The 25,821-nt window shown below is 41.9% G+C and overlaps 2 protein-coding genes across 6 annotated transcripts in view; both read right to left on the reverse strand.

Annotated features, from left to right (window-relative positions):
• Window positions 1-4,278, reverse strand: part of LOC110494977 (peroxisome proliferator-activated receptor delta) — a 38,608-nt gene extending 34,330 nt beyond the window's left edge. For both annotated transcript variants that reach the window (XM_036948207.1, XM_036948206.1), the window contains exon 1: window positions 3,921-4,278. The gene's annotated coding sequence lies outside the window, so the exon portion shown is untranslated. The remainder of the gene's footprint in view (window positions 1-3,920) is intronic.
• Window positions 4,279-5,194: 916 nt separating this feature from the next.
• Window positions 5,195-25,478, reverse strand: LOC110494964 (differentially expressed in FDCP 6 homolog). 4 transcript variants are annotated; one of them, XM_036948202.1, is made up of 12 exons: window positions 25,313-25,478; window positions 20,834-20,974; window positions 20,514-20,696; window positions 20,118-20,345; window positions 19,832-19,978; window positions 19,466-19,574; window positions 19,127-19,314; window positions 18,771-18,842; window positions 17,038-17,204; window positions 6,803-7,001; window positions 6,231-6,287; window positions 5,195-6,038 (listed from the first exon to the last, which is right to left on the reverse strand). In XM_036948202.1, exons 1-12 carry the CDS (start codon window positions 25,406-25,408, stop codon window positions 5,850-5,852), a joined length of 1,776 nt encoding a protein of 591 aa, XP_036804097.1. In that variant the 5' UTR covers window positions 25,409-25,478; the 3' UTR covers window positions 5,195-5,849. The 4 variants fall into 4 exon arrangements, with proteins under 4 accessions (XP_036804097.1, XP_036804099.1, XP_036804098.1 ...); XM_036948204.1 differs by having other exon boundaries at window positions 6,200-6,287; XM_036948203.1 differs by having other exon boundaries at window positions 6,196-6,287.
• Window positions 25,479-25,821: the final 343 nt, after the last annotated feature.

Here is a 25,821-nt window from a genome sequence, read left to right on the forward strand (position 1 = left end):
GCCGATGACACAAGTGTTAGGCCTGATCACCAACAACGATGAGACAGCCAATAGGGACGAGGACAGAGACCTGGCCGTGTGGTGCCAGGACAACAACCTCTCCCTCAACATGATCAAGACAAAAGGAGATGATTTTGGACAATAGGAAAAGGAGGACCGAGCACGCCCTCATTCTCATCAACGGGGCTGCAGTGGAGCAGGTTGAGAGCTTCAAGTTCCTTGGTGTCCACATCAACAAACTATCATGGTCCAAACACACAAAGACAGTCGTGACGAGGGCACAACAAAGCCTATTCTCCCTCAGGAGACTGAAAAGATTTGGCATGGGTACTCCAGATCCTCAAAAAGGTTCTACAGCTGCACCATCGAGAGCAACATGACTGGTTGCACCACTGCCTGGTATGGCAACTGCTCGGCCTCCGACCGCAAGGCACTACCCTCTGGGTAGTGCAAACGACCCAGTACATCACTAGGGCCAAGCTTCCTGCCATCCAGGACCTCTATACCAGGTGGTGTCAGAAGAAGGCCCTACAAATTGTCAAATACTCCAGACACCCTAGTCATGGACTGTTCTCTCTGCTACAGCACGGCAAGCGGTACCAGAGCGCCAAGTCTAGGTCCAAAAGGCTTCTTAACAGCTTCTACCCCTAAGCCATAAGACTCCTGAACAGCTAATCAAAGGGCTTCCCAGACCCTCTTTTACTCTCAGTTTATTATCCATGCATAGTCACTTTACCTCTACCTACATGTACATATTACCTCGACTAACCGGTGTCCCCGCACATTGACTCTGTACCGGTACCCCCTGTATATAACCTCACTATTGTTATTTTACTGCTGCTGTTCAATTTTTTTAATGAACACTTTTTTGAAAGCATTGTTGGTTCATGGCTTGTAAGTAAGCATTTCACTGTACGGTCTCCACCTGTTGTATTGGCACATGAATTGATGGTTACCAACATAATTAGAGCAGTAAAAACGCATGTTTTGTCATACCTGTTGTATACGGTCTGATACACCACGGCTTTTGGTCAATCAGCATTCAGGGCTCGAACCACTCAGTTTATAAGTGACCTGAATGCTGATTGGCTGACAGCTGTGGTATATCAGACCGTATGACAAAATATGTATTTTTACTGCTCCAATTACATTGGTAACCAGTTTATAAAAGTAATAAGGCACCTCACCTCGGGGGTTGTGGTAAAAGGCCAATATACCACGGCTCAGGGCTGTGTCCAGGCACTCTGCAGTGCGTCGCGCATAAGAACAGCCCTGAGCCGTGGTATGTTGGCCATATACCACCCCCCCCCCCCCCCCCCCCCCCCGTGCCTTATTGCTTAATTATAACACAGCACCATGCATTGTGGCGTTTGCAACCGTTAATGTGTTGAGTGGCAAAATTTAGGCCTGCCTCCCAGCTAGTCTAAAAAGACCCCCGCAGCCAGGTGTGTGTGTGTAAGTGTATTAAGTGTGTGTGTGTAAGTAACAGCACACCCCCAGGAGAGCTGAGAGGGAGACAGCGCAAGCATGAGGGCACGGAGTACAAGGAAGAACAGAAACTCAATTCTCCACCAGACAGACAGTGTTACCCCCTGCCATAACAAAACCAAAGGGGGGAGCAGGGGTAAAAGAGGAAAAGGGAGAGAAGACCGAGAGAGAAATAGAGATTTAATGAATAAGAGTTGGAGAGTTTGTGGGAGTTGAAGAGGTATTTAAAGGAGATGAAATAGCAAGGAAAGAAAGACTGAGGGAGTGTATGAGAAAAAGTGAGGTCTCAAAAAGAGGAGTAAAATATGACACACACACACACACAAGATAGCTGATGAGAACATAACAGCATCATGTCTGCTCGTTATTCAGAGTGCCTTTCGGCCCAGTGTGGGCTGCTTCTCTCTGGTATCTGCTTGTGGAACAATAGTTTAGGAGAAACAAACACTACCACAGCCGTTATTTTTTTACCTTTATTTAACTAGGCAAGTCAGTTAAGAAAAAATTATTATTTTCAATGACGGCCTAGGAACAGTGGTTTAACTGCCTGTTCAGGAGCAGAACGACAGATTTGTACCTTGTCAGCTCGGGGATATGAACGTGTCCCTCTACCACAGCCGTTATGCAGACGTTTCCACTGACACTACTCGATAGACAAACAAACCACAACTAGACCAACTCAAAACCTCATCAACAGCTAAAACGACAAGGGTTCACTTAAAGTTCAACCTTTAGGTGTACTGTTTCATTTTCTGTTTGTGAAGTTGAGACATGGTGGGAGCAAGTGTCAATTTGAGAGACGTGTCCCTCTCCAAGTGGTATATTCCAATGATATGATGACACAGAACCCCTAGTCAGCCTGCAGACTGAATGAATGACTGACTGACTCAATGGTGGAATCTCTATCCCAACTGAATTAGATAAGACACTGAACAAACAGTTAGCGCTGATAAATTGTGAATTTAGATAGGATTCTAGGGAGAGAAAAAAAAAGAACGAAAATCAATATTGTGGTCTACAACTGTTTTTGCATAACTATAGCAAATACAGTACATATAGCTAGCTACAGCTTGTCATATTTAACAATAACTTTAGCACATTTCATTATTTCAAGAATCATGATTATTGAAAAGGGAAGCAGATTGTGTAATAACATTGTCATAAAAATAGCTTTCTACTGTTTAGCCTTGAGGTTATCGTATCTAGTTATATCATCTCTTCCTCAGGTCATACATATTCTGTCACCAAAGCAATGACATTGTGATGAAATAGGAACTTCAGTTAGTTACCGTGTGAAAAAGGTCACTGCTATCAAGAATCCCACGTTCCTACGGTGGTATGGACAGTGGTGTAAAGTACTTGAGTAAAAATACCTTAAAATACTATTTAAGTAGTTTTTTGGTGTATTTGACTACTTTTGAATTTACTACAGTCCTAAAGAAAATATTGTACTTTTTACTCTATACATTTCCCTGACACCCAAAAGTACTCGTTAGATTTTGACAGGGTTAATGGTCCAATTCACACACTGATCTAGCAGGCTCATTAAACAAACATGATTCGTTTGTAAATTATGTCTAAATGTTGGAGTGTGCCCCTGGACATTTTGCCGTTTGGTTTGCTTAATATGAGGAATCTGAAATGATTCAAAAGTAACATTATATTGAAAACCAAATACTTTAATTTTACTGGGTGACTTTCACTTAGGTCATTTTCTATTAAGCCATCTATATTTTTACTCAAAAATGACAATTGGGTACTTTTTCCACCACTGGGTATGGACGTTCCAACCGTCCCAGATAGCACGGACCGTATGAAAACTAGACTAGTGTGGTGGAGCTGGCTAGCATGCTTAGTATCTTGGTAGGTAACGTTAGTCATCTTGTAAAATCCAAAACTAGCCATGTTATCGCCTGGTGCTGTACTAGCCTCACATAGTTAACGTTAGACAACTTTGTGTGTGTTGAAATAGTTATTCAAGTGGGTGACCCAACGTAGTTTGTCAGCAAACTAAACCGATTGGTGTTTGATAACTAGCAGTTAGCTAACTGGCTAGCTAAAATAGCTTGTCATCTGGTTCTAATCCCTCACGTGATACTTAATCTATCCATAACACAAAAACAAATTATTTGTCCCATGCCGAGACATTAGCAAGCTAGCCAAACTGTTTGTCTATCTAACTCTAAAGTTAATTAGCTAGCTAGCAAACACATATGTATTGTGAACTGGTTGGAGCTAGCTATCTAAACTGGCTAGCCAAACCAATTCCTATGTCTGCTTGAATGGGCTCTGATTTGGGATAGCTAGCTAACGAGCTAATGCTAACGTTAGCTGGCTAGCTACAGTAGCGAGCTATGCTTGAGGCTCAGCACAGTTCTGGTAAGCTTTCCGATATGCTAACGTTGGTTAAAGTCAAGTTTATATAATTTTACCTTTGCTGCATGCAGACAACTGATCCAAGCAGTAGCTAGGTAGCTGAGCTAGTTGGATCCTGGACAGTCCGACTTTCGCCTGATGAGGTGTTCCTTGCCTGCTCTATTCCACGTTCATTAACGTCGAAAACACGGGAACATTGTTTCTTCTACTTGACAAACTCGGTGGGACTTTGTCAAATTAAAATGTTACTAGCTTTGTCGTCTTTTTGTTCATTAGTTGCATATCCTGAAGATTACTCGTGTATGTTGGTCGAATAGAGAAGGGCTTGTTATTCCCAAAGTTTTTTGGGTTTTCACCTCAGTCAGCTCCGCTCCACAATCTGTCAAACTCATACGGTCGTCACTAGTTACCACAGCCACAAGGTCATACTTATTGCTAAACCCCGCCTATTCCTACAATTTCTCTTCTTAAAATCTGATTTTAAACCTAACCGTAACCACACTGCTAACCTGATGCCTAAACCTAACTTTAACAAAAAGCACATTTTTGTTTTCATGATGTTCAACGATAATAGCCAATGTTGACTTTGTGCTTGTGGTAACTAGCGACAACCCTCTGTCATACATCTGTCATGGTTTGACATCACACCATCCGATGAGCACGTACCACGTAGCGTAGTGTGTCACCAACGCATGTGTGTCAGTGCTTTCACTGTGTTGATTTTAGGGTCCTTTGCTTTTCAAAATAAAAAAAGCAAATAACAGCACGAGCAAAGTTCACGTTTAGCGTACAAAACATTTACTTAGACTTTAGACATGAATGTGCACAGTGCTTTAAGTTAGCACATCCATATATTGAAATTCAGTCTTAACTGTCTGGAGAAAAAAAACGTAAAAAGGTTTTAATTCACCCAACAAATGTTGGAGATCTAAGTTTCTGTGACAGTCAGCAATCCACAGGGTTTTCTTCTCTCCCTATTCCACATTCAGAATCATGATTTAATTGGATTGGTGATTTATCTATTCATCACCTGATATTTGTTATCTGATGTGATGGCTGTTTGTCTGTCTGTATGCCTGTAGCTTATTGAAAGACACGTTTCCCTATGAGATATTCAAGTATTCTATTCTATTATACTGGTACTCTGTTCACCACCTTTACATTTGGCTTTATTGCCAGTATTGTCAACCATATTGCCACTAGGTGTCTATCTTAACCATGTTTTCTGCAGAGGTTGAGGACAGATTTTACAAAGTTTTACATGTCAGCAGCATAGTTTGGTGTAGGATGTGTATAAAAGCAGACTGCTTCAAGAGAAGTCGAAGGAAGTTGCAACCACAGGATGTAACAATCGTAAAGCGTTTATTTCCATTTCAAACTCTTCCGCCAGTTCAGGAGAAGATATAAAATAGCGTCGTCATCCAAGTTGTCCTGTGGAGTTATTTAGACTCAGTTTGTTTAATTATAAACATAAAACGTATCAATTGATTGACAACTGCTAAGTTTTGTCCAGTTGCAGAGTTTTTGTTTATAATTACAATTAAAACAGAATAAACATATTGATGGTTTAAATTTGAAAACTCTCCTCCCATTAAGGCACCAAGCATTATTAGCATTATTTTGCTAATATTCCTACCATCATAATAATTCTCTAAGGTCAGGGAAAGAGAGAAAAGAAAGGGGAAAACACTCACAGAACATAAAGATATCCGTCACGCAAAAAACACATCCTTTAAGTAAACAGAAAGTGATATCAAATGATCTGATTGTACATTTTGATTTTAATCATATAGCTGACACTCTTATGCAGAGTATCTTACTCAAGGGCACATCAGCAGATTTCTTACCTAGTCAGTCTGGGGATTTGTACCAGCAACCTTTCGGTTTCTGGCCCAACGCTTTTAACTGCTAGGCTACCTGCCTCCCTAGTACAACCCCAGCGGTATGTATTTACATTAACATTCTTAGCTTGGGGATCTTAGGCCTCAGGCACAGTCCATGTCCTCATTGGAGGCTTGATACAGACACATCTCCTCTCTTCCACTGATGTTCACTCTCTCCTCACTTCTCCTTCTCTCTTTCGTTCCTCTAATGGTACAGGCGTAGGCCCGGGTCTCGTAGGGAGGGCACAGACACAACTGGGATCCCTGAGCTTCCAAGAGAGGGTCTTCTCTCTGGGAGAAGGAGGGGGAAGAAATAATTTGAGAGAGCGAGAGAGTAGAGAAAGAGAAATAAAGAGAAACAAAATGCATGGAGGACAAGGACAAGGAGGTTCACACAGGCACCTGTTCAAACGTAGCTTTAGAACACTTCCCTCACCACTAATCTCACCTACCGGTCCATTAAGGATGTGTCAGTCTGTTCACCTGGATGTTCCAGTGTTTGACGCTGGTGCTGGCATGTCGCAGCTTCCTTTGAGCAGCCTGAGTGAGACCATGGAGAGGGACGGAGTGAGAGATGGAGGGGAAGCGAATGAGAAAGGGAGAGAAGGAGAAGAGAATGAGAGAGGGCAGTTAGAGAATACATTTCTGTAGTTTATACAGGATCCAGAGGCCACTGTGCTTCCTTTTGAGATGTTTATTACTCTCAGATAAGAAGGAGCATGATATAAAACACAGGGTCCACACTGACACACATACAGCAATTACTAAATAGACTTCATGGGACCTGAGTGGGGGAAAGTACAGCATAACTATCTACACTGACCTCTAAGACACCATGAACCTTGTCTTTCCGTCCTGTGGCTTGTTTCGGTACATTCAACACCCACACATATGCACGTTCACACAGATATGTGTGTGCAGCAGAGGTGGTTAAGCGGACTATGATTGCTTGATGAGTAGCTGTCGAGTAGCTGTAGTTGTCTGGACAGTGGTTCCCTGATATACTATACATTTAGCAGAAGATCTGGGTTCGATACTGATTTTGTTGCACTCACTGCAATGTCCTGGTCCATTCTGTGCCGGCTGGCCCGAACTTTCTCCAGCTGGTGTTGGGCCTCCTCCAAAGCCTGGGACTTGGTTACCATCTCTTGCCTGAGCTCCTGCTTCTCTCTCTGGGTCTTCAGGATGTACTGCTCCTGTTCCTCCTGGAGGGCCAGCAGGGCCTTCATCTTCTCCTCCTCCTCTACCAGCAGCCTTGGGATGAAGAGAGAGAAGGAGAGCCACCACCACGCAGGGTTCTAAGTCACAGTAGCACACTGACCCTTGTTGGAGCTCTAAAAATAATGGGCTGGACCTATGGCAATAATGTTACAGTTACAGAATAGGAATGCCCTAACTTATTGTGCATTCTAAAGCTTCTTTTTGTGACAGTTGTGACAATGTCATAATGAAGGGACAAATCAAAGAGCAGAGTTATGACAATGTCATAATGGAAGGACCAATCAGAGAGCAGGGTTATGGAAAAAGTAAACATGAAAAGACATTACGCCCTAAGATGTTCCGTTCCTGAGTAAGTAGACAAACCACAAGTACCGCACAGAGATGACAGGAAATCGTTGGCGTCTCTCTGAGAGTAAACACGTCTACAAACAAAAACTGTTGTGATCTGTGGAGGACAACAGCATCATATGTATGTGTGTGCACTCGCTTGACTGAGGGTACCATGCATTTGGCTAAACAGAAGTACAGCCAAATCACTTCAGGTTAATATAAGCTTTAATATATTGCAGATATGTCACGTTCACTGGAATAAATATCGGACCAAGGCGCAGCAGATGTTGAGTTCCACATAATTTAATGAATAAAGTAAAACTTAGCAAAGACAAAAACAAATTACCAATAAACTAACAATGAACGGTGACTACAGAGATGCTACGTGCACTAACTCAAAACAATATCCCATAAACACAGGTGGGAAAAATTCTACTTAAATATGATCCCCAATTAGAGATAACGATTACCAGCTGCCTCTAATTGGGAATCATACACAATCACCAACATAGAAAAACAAACCTAGAACCCCACATATAAATAATAAACTAGACTAACCCCGCAGTCACGCCCTGACCTACTCTACCATAGAAAATAAGGACTCTCTATGGTCAGGACGTGACAGGATAAGATTTAATAGTGCAGATAGGTTTTGGGTTCTATAAAATTAATTGTTTGCATAATTTCTACTCCTCCTTATTTATTTATTTTATTTGTATTGGCATTCCCCAGGGCAGCTGTTTAGGCCCATCTTTTTTCAATCTTTACTAATGATGTGTAAGTGTGTCTATGTTTGTGGATGACTCAACACTTTTACACGTCAGCTACTACATGGACTGAAATGACTGCAACGCTTAACAAAGATCACAGTTAGTTCCAGAAAGGGTGGCAAGGAATAAGTTAGTCCTAAATATAAAAAATATATAAAAGCATTGTATTTGGGACAAATCATTTACTAAACCCTAAATCTCAACTACATCTTGGAAGGAATCATGTGGAAATTGAGCAAGTTGAGGTGATTAAACTGCTTGGAGCAACTCTGGATTGCAAACTGTCATGGTCAAAACTTATTGATACAACAGTAGCTAAGATGGGGAGAAGTCTCTCCATAATAAAGGAAGGTTTTACAGGCCCTAGTTTGATCACACCTGGACTACCGTTCAGTAGTGTGGTCAGGTGCCGCAAAGAGGGACTTAGGAAAATTACAAAAGGCTCAGAACAGGGCAGCATGGCTGGCCCTTAAAAGTACAGGGAGGAGCTAACATGAAGGATATGTATGTTAATCTCTCATGGCTCAAAGTGGAAGAGAGATTGATTTAATCAAAAGTTGTTTTTGTAAAAAATGTTGACAAGCTGAATGTACCCAGCTGTTTGTTTAAACTACTGGCACACAGCTCGAACACCCATGCATACCCCACAAGACATGTCACCAGAGGTCTCTTCACAATCTCCAAGTGAAGAACAGACTATGGGAGGCGCACAGTACTATATAGAACCATGACTATATGGAACTCTATTCCATATCAGGTAATTGATGCAAGCAGTAGAATCAGATTTTTTTTTTAATGGTAAAAAAATACACCTTATGGAACAACAGGGACTGTGAAGAGACACACGCACACGCTCACAAGCGCTCTACACACAAGTACATTGTCATATTGTTGTATGATGGTGTTATACATTTTGTATTGTAGATACACTGCCTTCGAAAAGCATTCAGACCACTTGACTTTTTCCACATTTTGTTATCTTAGTCTTATTCTAAAGTTGATTCAATTGTTTTTCCACCCTCATAAATCTACAGACAATACGCCATAATGACAAAGCAAAAACAGGTTTTATAAAAAGGTAAATATCATATTTACGTAAGTATTCAAACCCTTTACTCAGTACTTTGTTGAAGCACCTTTGGCAGCGATTACAGCATTGAATCTTCTTGGGCATGACGCTACAAGCTTGGCACACCTGTATTTGGGGATTTTCTCCCATTCTTCTCTGCAGATCTTCTCAAGCTCTGTCAGGTTGGATGGGGAGGGTTGCTGCACAGCTATTTTCAGGTCTCTCCAGAGATGTTTTATTGAGTTCGAGTTCAGGCTCTTGCTGGGCCACTCAAGGACATTCAGAGACTTGTCCCAAAGCCATTCCTGCATTGTCTTGGCTGTGTGCTTGGGTCGTTGTCCTGTTGGAAGGTGAACCTTCCACAGTCTGAGGGCCTGAGCGCTATGGAACAGGTTTTCATCAAGGATCTCTCTGTACTTTGTTCCGTTCATCTTTCCCTCAATCCTGACTAGTCTCCCAGTCCCTGCCACTGAAAAACATCCCCACAGCATGATGCTGCCACCACCATACTTCATCGTAGGGATGGTGCCAGGTTTCCTCCAGATGTAACGCTTGGCTGTCAGGCCAATGAGTTCAATCTTGGTTTCATCAGACCAGAGAATCTTGTTTCTTATGGTCTGAGAGTCTTAAGGTGCCATTTGGCAAACTCCAAGCGACTGTCATGTACCTTTAACTGAGAAGTGGCTTCTGTCTGGCCAATCTACCATAAAGACCTGATTGGTGGAGCGCTACAGAGATGGTTGTCCTTCTCTAAGTTTCGTCCATCTCCACAGAGGAACTCTAGAGCTCTGTTAGAGTGACCATCAGGATCTTGGTCACCTCCCTGACCAAGGCCCTTCTCCCCTGATTGATCAGTTTGGCCTGGCGGCCAGCTCTAGGAAGAGTCTTGGTGCTTCAAAATGTATTCCATTTAAGAATGATGGAGGCGGGGGGGACAAAATGGCGCCGTAGAGAGAACACTGTGTTTCAGCGAGCTCCCGTGGCACTCGTAAATGTATATTTTTACATGAATCTCCTAGCTTGTAAAAGTGGTAGAATTGGCTAAATAAGTTATCCTATAATGAGTCTTGACGACTATTTTGCAAAAATCTCCGACAACATGCCCAACAGAACTACTAAGAAGTCGACCAAAACCACCACCCCTGTGGATGTGCATGAGGAGCTAGCTAACGTTAGCGAAGCTAACACCATTGCGGATCCAGGCACAATGGACCTGGTGATTCAAAAGATGACTGATAACATTACTAAAGTGATTGATGTTAAGATAAGAAAAGGTCTTGGAAGCAATAGCAGGCTATTCAGCTGAACTACAGAGTGTTGTGAAACGTGTTGTTGAGGCGGAAGGAAGAATTGCTGCAGTGGAAACTTCAACTACATCTATGGACGCTAAGATAAAAGCACTTAAGAAACAGGTGCGCGAAATGGCGGAGCACATTGACGACTTGGATAATCAAGGACGCAGATGCAATATTCGTGTTGTGGGACTCCCGGAAAATTCTGAAGGGACACGTTCAGTAAAATTATTTGAGGAATGGATGCCTGGCTACCTACAAATGAACACTAAGGCTGGTCGTGTGAAGCTGGACAGAGCCCATCGCTCCCAAGCACCGATACCCGGTCCCAACCAACGCCCACGGCCGGTGGTTATAAAGTTCCACAACTTCACCGACAAGCAGCGCGTCATGGACGCGGCTAGAAACATCGGCTCTGATGGTAGTCAACGTAAAAGTCCAAAGGTCTCTCTGCGGTTGTACGAAGACGCAAAGCGTTTGATGAGGCGAAGGCTCGACTCAGGAGAATGAAGATGGACTACGCACTGTTGTACCCGGCCACATTGAAGATTATGGTCAACGGATCGCCTAAAAAGCTCTACACACCTGAAGAGGCTGCTGCGTTTATTGACTCTCTCGGGTAAATAACTTTAAGCTGCACCTCCGCAGCGTTGGATAACTTTGTTTATTTTTGGTTGAATCTGATCATGAAACAGTGGTGTGAGTCCTCACGTACTCCGGCTCAGTAATATTCGTATCTTTATTGTTTTTCTTGCTAAAGTAATAGCCACTATAGCTCAGGCTGAGATATGTGTGAATCCATATTGGTGCCCAGGCTTGGTTTTAGGTGGAAGAGCCTCAATCTTCTTCTATTGATTTTATTTTTCATACATATAAAGGATGAGGCTATTGAGCGGCAATGGGGACTTAAGAGTCTACATTGGAGAGTTGAAATCCCTTGCATGTTAGCTTGTGGGAAAACCCCCTTTTGGATCTTTACATGTTTAATTTTTGGGTTTAGTATAGTTCGAGTTCAGGGTTCATATCGTTTGTTTATGCTCGGTGAGATAGAGGAGAGTTCAACACATGGAAAAAGGTACCACCCCACTTTTACTGTAGGATCCAATCTGGATATTGAATGGTCAAGATACAATGGCAGGTAACGGACTCTGCGTGTATGTACATAGAACATTAGAGGGAGCCATAACCCCATTAAAAGGAAGAAGGTACTGTCTTTTTTGAAAAAAGAAAATGTTGATTTTGCCCTGTTGCAAGAAACTCATTTGGATGATAAGGAGCACCTGAAATTACAAGTGTTTTTCTCATCATTTACATCCAGAAGTAGAGGTGTAGCAATTCTGGTGAAAAATAACTTAAGGTCTTGAATTGTGTGAAAGATTAATTTGGTCGCTTTGTTATAATTAATGGTACTTTACAAGGGCAGAACATTTCCATACTGAATATTTACTTCCCCCCTGCTCACCCCCCTGATTTCCTTATTAAGGTATTTCTAGACTTTTCAGAATTAAACTCGGACACTGCAGTGGTTGGAGGAGATTTCAACTGCTTGTTGAACCCCCTTATTGATACGTTTCCCAGCGGTATAGCTTCACTCTCTCCTCAAGCTAAGTCACTTAAAGCTATTTGTGATGATCTGGGGTATGCGGATGTCTGGAGAGCTTTTCATCCCTCCAACAGAGAGTTCACTTTCTCTGCACCTCATGGATGTCAGACTAGAATAGATTATTTTTTTTATGTCCAGGACGTCTTTGCAGTCTGTTTTATCCACTAGGATAGGAAGCATAGTCATATCTGATCATGCTGAGGTGATCCTGGACATAAAACTCAACGGGGCATTCAATCGGTCAAAACATTGGAGGTTGAACACAACCATTCTTAAAGACCGTACATTCACATCATATTTTATTACAGAGTTTAAAGCATTTTTCTCTATTAACTCTCAATCAACAGATAACCCCTCGCTCCTTTGGGAGACCTGTAAAGCGTATGCCAGGGGTCTGATTATGTCATACACAGCTACTAAGAGACGGAAAAAGCGTGAAAAGCAAAAAATGTTAGAGGGTGAATTAGGAACTAAAGAGAAGGACTACATTAAAACTCCCACTCCTGCCCTATTAAGGGAAATATCAATCATTAGATCAACGTTAGTCTCTCTCCTAACACAGGACGCTGAAAAGAAAATGAGATTTGTCAGGCAAAAGCTATATGAACATGGCGATAAGCCAGGAAAGTACTTGGCATACCTAGCTAAAAAGAGAGCTGACTCTCAGTCAATTGCTACTATTACTGATTCTGATGGTAATCATTTATATGAAAATAAATTGATAGTGACTCATTTAAGAAAATGTATACAAACCTTTATGTCTCAGAACTGCCAAAGGATGCACCCAAATTAATGGAGAACTTATTTTGTAAGATTGAGCTCCCTACTATCTCCGAAGAACAGAGGTCTCTCCTTATTGCTCCTATTACCAATGAAGAGATAATGTTCGCAATTAAGAATCTGCAAAATGGTAAGGCCCCAGGACCAGACGGGTTTTGTAGTGAGTTCTATAAAGAGTTCCATGGCCTGATTCTTGAGCCATTGCGTGATATGTTTAACCACTCATTTTCAAATGACCAGCTCCCTCAAACGCTGAGAGAAGCCAACATTTCACTTATTCTCAAAAGGGGAAAATGTCCAGAGTCTTGTTCTTTGTACAGACCAATTTCCCTTCTGAATGTGGATAGAAAATTACTTTCTAAAATTCTAGCCACAAGATTAGAGGACTCACTGCCATTAATTGTGAAAGGAGACCAAACTGGCTCCATTAAGTAAGTAATGCAACAATGTCAGGCGGCTTCTTAACGTAATTCAAGCCTACCAACAAAGTGCTATGGATGGTCTTGTGCGCTCCCTAGATGCTGAGAAAGCATTTGATCGTGTGGAGTGGTCTTACCTATTATTTGCTCTAAATAAATTTGGTCTAGGGGACAACTTTATAAAATGGGTGAAAGTTTTATATGATGATCCTCAGGCTGCTGTCCTTACTAATGGGCTACGGTCAAATAGCTTCTCTATACACAGAGGTACCAGACAGGGCTGTCCTTTATCCCCTCTCCTCTTTGCACTCGTTATGGAACCACTGGCCGAGGCCATCAGGGTAACGCCTGCTATACAGGGGCTGCTCATTGGTGATGTTCACCATAAAATAAGCTTGTATGCTGAAGATGTCCTGATATTCATCTCTAGTCCCGAGACTTCAATTGCATCTCTTATTAATATTATTGAATTATTCAGCGAATTCTCAGGCTACAAGATTAACCTAACTAAGTCAGAGGCTATGACACTTGGTAGCCTACACTCTGTACCTAATACTTCTCCCCCCTTCCCTTTTAAATTGTCTCCCTCAGGTTTCATGTATCTGGGTATATTTGTAACTCCTAAATTCCAGCAAATGTACAAAGACAATTTTGTTTCCTTGTTTGATACAATAAGACAGGATCTGGAGCGCTGGAACTCTCTCCCGATTTCTTGGTTGGGTAGAATATCCCTCTTGAAAATGAACATTTTACCTAGACTACTTTACCCAATCCAAATGATCCCAGTATTACTCTCCAGTAAGGTAATAAAGGATGTAAATGGATGGCTAAGTTCCTTATATGGAGTAAACGCAAGCCAAGATTTAAGATGGCAATATTGCAGCTGCCAAGTTCTATGGGCGGCTTGGACCTGCCCAATATCAGGTTCTATCAATGGTGTGCCCACCTTTGTTATATTTCTGGCTGGATCACAAATGATGACTCCTCTATTTGGTTAGACATTGAGACTTCTCTTTCAAAATACCCCTTACAGGATCTCTTATTTTTCAGAAGTTTTAAGTCTGTAGAAGATCACTGCAATAATCCCGTTACACTTAACACACTCAAAGTATGGAGGTCAGTTCAACGCTTCCTGGGAAGGTCCAAACTAACCTCTGCTCTTACCCCAATTCTTAACAACCCAGATTTCAGTCCAGGATTGCTGGATGCTGGCTTTAACTTTTGGCTTAATAAGGGCATACACAGGCTAAATAACTTATTTGCTGATAAGATTTTATTGTCATTTGAACAGATGGTCGAGAAATATCGACTCCCAAAGCAGGACTTTTTCCACTTCCTACAAGTAAGACATTATATTCTGAAGAGCACCACCTTAATTGGTAACCCTGATGTGTCTGTCATTGAAAGAATGCTTTTTTTCCCACAAAGGAAAATGTCTGTAAGTCTGTTTTATGATACTTTAAGGTCCTTTTCTGCTGTCAATAGACAGAGGGTGAAACAAGTGTGGGAGAAAGAATTGTCTGTTACTATTGACGAAGAGATGTGGGAGGACATTTGGAGATATGCAAAAACAATATCCATATGTAATCGTACTAGAGCAATCCAATTAAGAATAATACACAGATTGCATATATCCCCAAATCGCAGACATGCTTTTAGCCCCACTTTTAGCCCCACTTCCTCTTCCCCTCAGTGTCTTAAATGCAAAACTGATACAGGCACCCTAACACATTGTTTATGGTCATGTACCAAAATACAAAGATACTGGTCTGGTGTTCTGCAAGAAATTGAAAAGATCCTAGGGGTTGATCTAGAATTGGACCCAGTTTCTTTACTGTTAGGTCTCCCTAGTAGGCATGTTACTTCTACATCCTTTTATCCTGTCTCAGAACTCTACGGACAATTCCTTCAACCTTATGGTTTTTAATCTGACATGCTCTATCAACTGTGGGAACTTATATAGACGGGTGTGTGCCTTTCCAAATCATGTCCAATAAATTGAAGTTACCACAAGTGGACTCCAATCAAGTTGTAGAAACATCTCAAGGGTGATCAATGGAAACAGGATGCACCTGAGCTCAATTTCAAGTTTCATAGCAAAAAGGTCTGAATACTTATGTAAATAAGTTTGCTAAAATTTCAAAAAAACTGTTTTCGCTTTGTCATTATGGTGTATAAGGTGTCGATTGCTGAGGATCATTTTTTATATATATTTAGAATAAGGCTATAATGTAACAAAATGTGGAAAATGTCAAGGGGTCTGAATACTTCCCGAAGGCACTGTATGTAGTGGTGTAATAATGTTTTATGATGTTCTGTTTTATCTTTTGTTTGATATGTAATGTAAGTGCCTTAATGTGTTTGGATCCCAGGAATAGTAGCTGCTACCTTGGCAGCAGCTAATGGGGATCGCTAATAAATACAAATTCATACAGTATATTCCTCATTTCCTCGCTGCAAGAGCTGTATTTTCATCCAAAGCGGCCAATCCACCATTAATTCGGATTTTAACTCCAACCCTCCGATGTCCACAGATGAACCCATATTTCCCAGTATAAGGCCTTTTTGCTATTTCCTTTCGCAATACATCCCTCCATTTTACTTTGATGTCTTGAGGTTCTTGAACCTCCCTATTTGAAACATTTCTACCGATATCGCCATAAAAATAAATACTTCACCTAAGAGTATAATGATATTTCCCATTGACTGTTCGTGGTTTTTCAGATCTCCTAATAATAGGGTCCAGCTGAACCCTGAATTTATGACATGACAACCATTCCTAGACCGGACTCCAAAAGCAAGACACTGGAGGACAGTACCAGAAAATATGCTCTATTGTTTGTTTCCTTGTGACAGAGACTGCACAAGGATGAGTGTCCACATTTTGTATTCAAGACATACATTATTTTTCAATTTTACTTTAGTCCTTATTGCAAAGCATGGTGAAATAGTTTTATTCATTTCCCCAAATTTCTAAATATATAATTCCAGACATTATGTGGTATTGTGTGTCGGCCTGTGTCAAAATTCAGGCTGTAAAACAATCAAACGCTGAAAAAGTCAAGGGGTGTGAATACTTTGAAGGCACTGTATCTAGTTTGTACATTTTAGTTTGAATGATTCGGTATGATTTGTTTGATATGATGAACGAATCAATGAGATTTGGATCATTGCAGGGATGTGACAAATGAAAGAAAAGTATTTACGTTTAAAACTGACATTTAGCATTGAAATGATAACAAAAAATCATACAATTACGTGAATTCACAATTCAGATATGACCGCTAAGGGGCAATGCAGTCCATTCTTGTTTCTAGACGTGCCTAATGTTTAGGGGCCCATTGAAGTCGACATCCTCTACCATTGACGATGGCTGAATATCAACTTCAGTAATTTCTTTAATCAGTATTGGGATTTTTTCACTCTGTCCCTTGCAACATGTTATGTGACTTCTTACTCCGGAACTTATTTATGCTTACAATAACAAAGGAGTTGACTACTTTTTAACTCAAGACATTTCAGCTTTTCATTTTGAATTCATTTGTAAAAGTTTATAAAAACATAATTCCACTTTTGACATTATGGGGTATTTTGTGTAAGCCAGTGACACAAAATCTAAATTGAATCAATTTTAAATTCAGACTGTAGCAGAACAAAATATAGAAAAAGTAAATGGGTGTGATTAATTCTGAAGGCACTGTATATAATGTACGTGTGTGTGTGTGTGTGTGTGTGTGTGTGTGTGTGTGTGTGTGTGTGTGTGTGTGTGTGTATGCTGCATATACATGTATGTGTGTGTGTGTTACCTGGCCTGTGCGAGGAAGTAGACCTCCTCGTCTTGTCTAGCTCTCATCTCTTGATGCAGGGCCTCCTCCAGGTGGAGCTGCATCACCTCCAGCTCCCTTATTCTCCTCCTCTGACGCTCCGTCTCTACATCCTTGAGGGCCATCTCTGCCTGAATGCTGGCCCGCGCCTGGCCCACAACAAACACACCAGGACAAAGCCACAATTAGACCCGTAAAGATCTATAGAGTTGGGTCCTTCTCCTCATTGTCTCACCCCTCATACCTTCCTCCTCCTCAACTTTCCTTCCTTGAGTTCCTTCTTGCTATCCTTCTCCCCGCCTCCTCTCCTCTAGTGGGTGCAGTGCTGTTAGACTTTAGTGCTGCTTTTGATGTAATTGATCATAAAATGTTGCTAGGTAAAGTTATGTTATGGTTTTATTTCTGACGCTTTATCCTGGATGGAAAGCTACCTTTCCAGGGGAAGGCAAAAAGTTGTATTTAATGGTAGCTTTTTGCACTGTAAAGATTTACACTGTGGTGTTCCTCAAGGCAGTTGCCTAGGCCCACTACTCTACTCTATCTTGACTAATGATTTACCATCAGGAATGAATAAAGCAAGAGTGGTTATGTATGCTGATGACTCTACAATGTATAGCACTGCATCAGCATATAATGAACTAACAGATGTATTGAGCAAAGAACTAAGAATGGTGTCTTAGGGGGTTAACATTCAGAAATTGGTGTTGAATATTTCTAAAACAACATTTATTGTATTTGTGATTTGTCAATGGATGGGTTGTCTGTGGAACAAGTTAAAAAGTGTCACATTGGACGCAGCTCTGTCGTGGTCTGAACATATAGACAAGATTGTAATTAAAATGGGTAAAGGCATTGCTATAACAATAAATGTTCTGAGGTTCTGTCAGACCTATAGTACTGTCCAGTCATATTGTCATCTGCAGCAAAAAAATATCTTAAAAATCTCCAACTCCAAAAGGCTGCAAGATTAGCTCTTCATCGACCTACCTGTATGAATGTCAACCGATTGCGCCATCATCTCTCATGGCTTCCCGTTGAACACAAATTATTATCCAGTCTTTTGATTTTCTTTAGGAATGTGATATTTCTAAACAAACCAACGTTTATTTCTGACCAATTGGTGTATACTAGGAACAAACATAACCACCAAACCAGACAGGCTAGTTCAGGACAATTGATAACCCCCAGACCAGGGATAAATATCCTCAAATATACAGTAATACGGAGCCATCACTACATGGTATTCTTTACCAAATCACATTGGTAAAAACTAAATCCGCCTTCAAGAAAACAATAAAATAACTAAGTTTGGTGAAGAATGACAGCACCAACAGCACAAACTGTCATTCTGTTACGAAACTATGCACCTGCACTGTTCTTCAAGTACATGTATTTTTGTAAGATTTTCTGTGGACATTGATAAATATAGTCCTTGTGCATAACGTTTTAGGGTTTGTTTAACTTAGCAATCATTGTTTTTTGTTTGGCACACATTTTTAAGGGAAAAATCTGAGTCTCAGCGTCACTCTGTTACCGTGGAATTGTCTTTCTGTGTTGGACCCCAGGAAGATTAGCTGACATTATAGCATCATCTAATGGGGATCCTAGTAAAAATTATAATTATCCTTCCTCTTACATCCACCTTCTTTCCTTACCCTGATCAGCTCACCTCCTCCTCAATTCCCCGCTAAACTCTTCCTCTCTGTCCCTCTCACCTCCTCAGCCTGCTGTAGCTGCTCCTGCAGGGTTCTCTGCAGCTCCACATGTTGTATCCTCTTCTGCTCCTCCTGCACACAGATTATACAAATATAACAACAGTGATTGTGAGGCTATTATCACATTGCTATTCAAAGTTCAGTTTTCATTGTAGTCATCTCTCTCTCCGCCTCTCTGTCTCTGTCTCTGTCTCTGTCTCTGTCTCTGTCGCTCTCTATCTCTCTCTCTCTCTCTCTCTCTCTCTCTCTCTCTCTCTCTCTCTCTCTCTCTCTCTCTCTCTCTCTCTGTCTCTCTGTCTGTCTCTCTCTCTCTCTGTCTCTCTGTCTCTCTGTATTTCTCTCTCAGCCACACACACCTGTAGTAGCTCCAGCTCAGCCAACTTGCTCTCCCTCTCCCACTGGAGAAGGCGCAGACTTTGGAGCTCCTCCTCCTTGGCGGTGTGTCTCCTCTCCCTCTCCTCCCTTTGCTCCCTGCGTCGCAGCTTCAGGTCCTTATGCAGGGACTTCTTCCCCTCCACACACAGACGGATGGCTGTCTGGATCGCTGCAGTGACAACATACAGTAAGTAGCCTGAAGCATCATCATAAATCAAGCCAGATGACGCATTGTGGCTTTTGCCTTCATCAGGGTGTGAAATGGCTATTTTCTCCAGGCTTTAAAAGCCCAGTGTGTACTGTACTGTATGATCTCTGACCTGTGGTCCACTCCTGTCTCTGCTTGGTGTCGGGGGCACTCATCTCGTAGGTCTTAGTGAGCGTCTTCACACAGAACATGCACCTCTTCCCCTCCTTCTCTGGCAGCACCTGTCAACGCAACCACAGTGGTGAGAACATAACCACCATAACAAACAGCATCATCCGCACACAACATTTTGTATTGATCAAAATAATGGGGTGGTTCATATTCATTCAAGTATGTTACCCTATCGAAGTCTTCTCTGAACAAATCCCTCATCCCAGCTCTGTCCACATTGGCACCCTATGCCAGAGGATTTAGTGTAGGCCTACCCCCGGTACTACCTTCTTCCATTCTACATAATCCCTAACCCAGTGTTGTGTACCTCCACACAGCAGTTGTGGCTCAGCTCGATGCAGCCTTTACACTCCTTGCGGTCCTCACTGACATAGTAATGCAGAGTGCTGGGCTGGAGAGAGAACCAGCGCTCATTCCAGTTCCTCCGCAAGTGGCCCTTCTTCCACAAATACCCCTATAAGGACAGATACATACGGCCACACAAAGTTACACATGCCTAATTATATAAATGCCATATTACACGTGGATTACATTTATATTACATGCATATTAACACTAACATGTCTATATATTCTCTTTATGTTTAAAAGCACCTGTTTTATGATATTGCCCACTATCTCCTGGTAGACCTCGTCTATCGCCATCGTAACGGAGTCCTTCACCATCCCTCTGGTCAGCCTCCCGGTGTTGACAAAGTCCAGGAAGGCCCACACTGTGATGCCGCTCTGCTGCACAGCCTCCTGGGAGATGAAGTCTTCCATGTCCACACAGCTCAACTCCACACTCATGGCTATGCAGATCTTCTTCAGGAGATATTCCACCTGCGAGTTACCATAGGGAATGAATAGAGCACATCATGGTACAAATCCTAACTTGAGACTGAAGTTTCACCCAAATCTCCCTTTGACATTATTGCAAGGCATTTTCATGAAAAGAGGGAAGAAAGGAGGCAAATGATTTTGGAGTACCGCCCAGGGCTGAGAACTCACCTCCTCTGGGACCAGGACCAGTGGATAATTGTCTTCAGACAGGAAGTTGAAAAGGCACCAAAGATGGAAGGCATCTTTATCAGGCAGAACGTCCACGCCATTTTTAGGCCGGTAGTTCTTTTTGGCACAGAGAGTCCAGCAGAACTCGTCTACGTTCTCCTTAGCAAACGTGCCCTCAACCACCTGAGGTCAGAAATGAAGGATGCCAAGTGTGTGTGTGTGTGTGTGTGTGTGTGTGTGTGTGTGTGTGTGTGTGTGTGTGTGTGTGTGTGTGTGTGTGTGTGTGTGTATGTGTGTGTGTCAGCGTGTGTATACAGTACCTTGTCCAGTATGAATTTGTTGAGGTAGGGCATGTACCCTTGGTTGGACACCGGCCCATCATCATCATCGCTGAAGTGGTCCTCTAGAGCCACAGGGTCGTGTGGGATGTTCAGCGCAGTGTATAGGTTATGAGACAACACCTACAACTCATCAACACAGTGTATAGGTTAGGAGACAACACCTACAACTCTTCAACACAGTGTATAGGTTATGAGACAACACCTATAACTCATCAACACAGTGTATAGGTTAGGAGACAACACCTACAACTCTTCAACACAGTGTATAGGTTAGGAGACAACACCTATAACTCATCAACACAGTGTATAGGTTAGGAGACAACACCTACAACTCTTCACCACAGTGTATAGGTTAGGAGACAACACCTATAACTCATCAGCACAGTGTATAGATTATGAGACAACATCTACAACTCATCAACACAGTGTATAGGTTACGAGACAACACGTACAACTCATCAACACAGTGTATAGGTTATGAGACAACACGTACAACTCATCAACACAGTGTATAGATTATGAGACAACACCTACAACTCCAACACAGTGTATAGGTTATGAGACAACACTTACAACTCCAACACAGTGTATAGGTTATGAGACAACACCTACAACTCATCAACACAGTGTATAGATTATGAGACAACACCTACAACTCCAACACAGTGTATAGGTTATGAGACAACACGTACAACTCATCAACACAGTGTATAGGTTATGAGACAACACCTACAACTCATTAACACAGTGTATAGGTTATGAGACAACACGTACAACTCATTAACACAGTGTATAGGTTATGAGACAACACGTACAACTCACCAACACAGTGTATAGGTTATGAGACAACACGTACAACTCCCATTGGTGCCTGCCATTGGTGCCTGCCATTGGTCAGTCCGTTGATACCTGCCATTGGTCAGTTCCGGTGCCAAGAGACTGATGGTTTCTCGACACAGATGATTTGTTTACATAACAGGTTAGGAAAACTAATGTGGCAGGTTAGGATAATTAACATGGCAGGTTAGGTGAATGAGGTTAAGGTTAGGAAAAGGTGTAGGGTTAGGTTTACCTACAATGACACAATTGTCAACAACTGTTGTCCCGGAAGCGAACGAAATGGCCATGGACCAATGGCGAGCATCAATGGGTGTTATTCGACATCAAGAAATGCCAATATCAGAAAACGCCACTAATTGCGGTCTGCAATTACACTCTTCTCTATACTAGGCCTAAACATAGACGTCTTAGGCCTAAACATAGATTTGGTTTGGTCCGGACCGGCTTTGATTACTGATAAAACGTGACTGTACCATACTGTACTCTACTCTACTGAATTAAAATGTACTGTACTGTACCGCAAGGCGTGAGAGAATGGCGCTGAAGTGCGAATTCAGGGTGTAGGCTATGTAAATTTGGACTGCTACAATTTTATTCATTGGCATTTCATTTTTTTTATTCACCAAATGCCGGCAATTACCAACTAAGGGAGACCCTGGAGCATTTTCCCGTCAGAGTTGTGTTGTCCATTGCATACGGATAGTTTTGTCACAAAAATTGATGCGTAGGTATAGTGAATGTGCCCGCTCTGGTATTGTATTGGCAGGTACGCTCTGGTATTGTATTGGCAGGTGCGCTCTGGTATTGTATTGGCAGGTGCGCTCTGGTATTGTATTGGCAGGTGCCCTCTGGTATTGTATTGGCAGGTGCACTCTGGTATTGTATTGGCAGGGGCACTCTGGTATTGTATTGGCAGGGGCACTCTGGTATTGTATTGGCAGGGGCGCTCTGGCCAACAGCTTGCAGATACAGTGCAGGTATAGCCTGCTACATAATGAGATAATTATGTACAAAAGTGCAAGAATTATTATTTGTCAAATGGCAGCCAAGCATTGATGATCATGTCACCAGAATAAGACCCTTGATATTTATTGAAAGGAGCATCAAGCTCATGTGCACTTTCACCACACTGTATAAACTGCATGCTTTCCCATGATGTGGTGATTTTTCTTTGTATCAAACATGTAGGCTACTTTGCCGCATAAAAGGCAAATTGTTTAAAAAGTTCAACAATAAATATTTATGCCTCATTGAAGCGTTATGTTCTAGGTGTGCGAAGTATAGTCGTTTAGATTGGAGAAGAGGCAGAGCTTGTGTTTGGCTTTCCTGAATAACTGGGCCTGCCGGGAGAGTGTGGCCACATTATTATAAAGGACGTCTTGGGAGAATGATCTGCAATCAGTATCAGAAATGCAGCCAGACTGGTCAGCTACTGTGCCTTTCTAGACCTTCTAAACAGTGGAGAGTCACACAACTGATCCAAATGGAATGAAACATTCAAATTACAGGGCTTTTGAGCTGTTATTTAAATGACGTTTTCACTGCAGACTAAACCAGGCTGGAATGTTGTACTCACTTGAAAACAGTAATGCAATTATTCATTGCATTGTGGTGTTGTAAACTAGTCTAGGTAGGATCATTTTATTGTCCCTAAACAAGATCGATAGGGGAGATTTTTGAGTTGTGTGTCTCATGTCTTCGCTGCTCTTTCTTAATGTATACAAATTTGAATGCATTTATGTGCGGTGTGATCGCTAGTTAGCCTATTGCAGATCTGGACAAACGATCCACCTACAACTATTGTCACTACGAATGGTGCATTATGGGCAGGTTAGACTGGTAGACTATACTGACCTGTGGTATAGTATAAGTTAGCATACGGAAAAGTGTAGTGCATAAGGGAAGTACCAAAACACCATGATATAGAGGAAGTGCATGCCAGAAGATGAGGAAATGTGACTAGGATGGAAGAAATTATATAGTAAAACCTGCAAAAAATCTAATCTAAACCAAGGAAAACACTATCCTCCCCTGTTCCCCCCAAAAAAACACACAACCCTCCCCAAAGCAAAAGGTTTGACAACCCTGAACTATTTAAGACGTAAATTGCGATCTGACCGTTACTGGGGACCTACAAGTACAGTACAACTCATCAACAGTATGTACAGGTTATGAGAGAGAGGGGTGGGGAGAAAGGGAGAGCAAGATAAGGAGACCCACTGGTTGAATCAACATTGTTTCCACATCATTTTAATGAAATTATGTTGAACCAATTTTACCTGTAGGCAAGTCAGTTAAGTTAAGAACAAATTCTTATTTTCAATGACAGCCTAGTGGGTTAAATGCCTGTTCAGGGGTAGACAAGTACCTTGTCAGCTCAGGGGTTTGAACTTGCAACCTTCCAATTACTAGTCCAACGCTCTAACCACTAGGCTACCCTGCCACCCCAATAGACATCTGTGCCCAGTGGGGATACAGAAAGAGACAGTAAGATAAGCGATAGAGAGACAGACAGAGGAAGAGACTTGACAGCAGAAAGATGGAAGTAGGCAGACACAGGGCCTCTTTGACAACATCGTCATAGCAACAGCTGGGATTTAGAGTCCGAGCTCCTAGGTGTGACTGGGATTAAACATGTCACAATGGCTGATCTCACACATAACGCAACACAACACAGCATCACAGACCCATAACACACGACAATTCAGCAGCCACCAATACACCCAAACACCAGAGCAATAACATACCACCAGCCACCCAGATGCATGATGGGGCTCAGAGAGGGTCTGCCTCTGAACATAGAGATAGGCCTATCACCATGGCAGATTACTGATTACTGCCTCTCCATTCCAGCGGTAGTCTGGCCCATACATAATCCCAGGAATTAGCCCAGTTAGAGTCATGTGTTTGTTATTCTAGATTTGGGGAGGGAGGACAAAGGTAAAAGAAAAAAGGGAATCAAATGTCAACACGAGGGGTTTGATCAAGCAATAACATTGTGTAAGAAATCAATCAGTGCTGTGAAGCTCATGCTACAGGAAAGATCACACACAAACACACCAACCCACTGGGCACAAGTGTCAGTTCAACGTCTAGTTTTGATTTACATTTGGTTGAGTTGTCAACTAACATGAATTCAATGTGAAATCAACCAAACATTCCACCATGTCATTGGATTTAGATTTTTTTGTAAAGAAAAAATAAATACAAAATGATGTAAACAGGTTGACTCCACATCATCACATTTAATGTTTCGGTTGAAATGAAGTGGAAACAATGTTGATTCAACCAGTTTTTTTCTCAGTGGGAAGTGAAAGAAAACATTTAGCTAACAGGAAAGAGATTAGACCTTGAAAATAGTGTCTCATCTAATTCGGTTGACCTAACTAGATCAATAAATAAAACGTTTTTTTTGTGTGTTGATAACAGTGATATAAAAAACATAATTTTCCTCAAACAAGGAAAAGATAACAAACAAAAATAATTAAGGGTAAAAACGTCAATAACACACAAACCAACACATTGGAAAGGCAGAGAGACACACTGAAGCAAATCCTTGCAATCCTCCCAGCTCTTTGACCCCTATGCTGACCCCTTACTTGACCCCTGACCTCTCACCTTTAGCTGGGATTTGGACACCTTCCCGCTCTTCTCCACATCCAGAGAAGTGAAAGCATACCAGATGGACTTTAGCAGTTCAGCTCGCAACTCCATGACTGCCTCCGTTCAGCTCTGCTTATTTTATTGCATTGCTGTGTGTGTGTTTGTGTGTGTTTGTGTGTGTGTGTGTGTGTGTGTGGCACACAGACCTGTGTGTGTCTCAGTAAACCCCCACATCCTGCTCTTTGCTAAATGGCTGCCCTGAAGCTCACTGATACCACCTATCTGTAGCAAATGGGAAAACCTTAAGGGTCACCAATTGCCACAGTGTGGGGAATATTTGGAATTATAAATCAAGGAGTTTTGGTCATGGATTGCCTCATGGTTGTACGATGTTACTCCCATGATGCTGATTGATTGAAACAGAATTTCAGCCGTGTATATATCAGACAATATACCACAGGTATGACACAAAAACACTTGTTTACTGTTCTACATTATACATATATAAAGTGTGTGGACACCCC

This window comes from Oncorhynchus mykiss, chromosome 17 (genome assembly GCF_013265735.2).
Source record: "Oncorhynchus mykiss isolate Arlee chromosome 17, USDA_OmykA_1.1, whole genome shotgun sequence".
Classification (NCBI taxonomy): Eukaryota; Metazoa; Chordata; class Actinopteri; order Salmoniformes; family Salmonidae; genus Oncorhynchus; species Oncorhynchus mykiss.

Bases quoted from the DNA above. Each gene is read 5' to 3' on its own strand.
- LOC110494964 (XM_036948202.1), bottom strand. From the start codon at position 25,408: ATGGAGTTGCGAGCTGAACTGCTAAAGTCCATCTGGTATGCTTTCACT. The intron at 20,697-20,833 runs GTACTGTATACA...TTCTGACCTCAG, and splicing joins ACAAATTCATACTGGACAAG to GTGGTTGAGGGCACGTTTGC. The intron at 20,346-20,513 runs GTGAGTTCTCAG...GGTAACTCGCAG, and splicing joins TGGTCCTGGTCCCAGAGGAG to GTGGAATATCTCCTGAAGAA.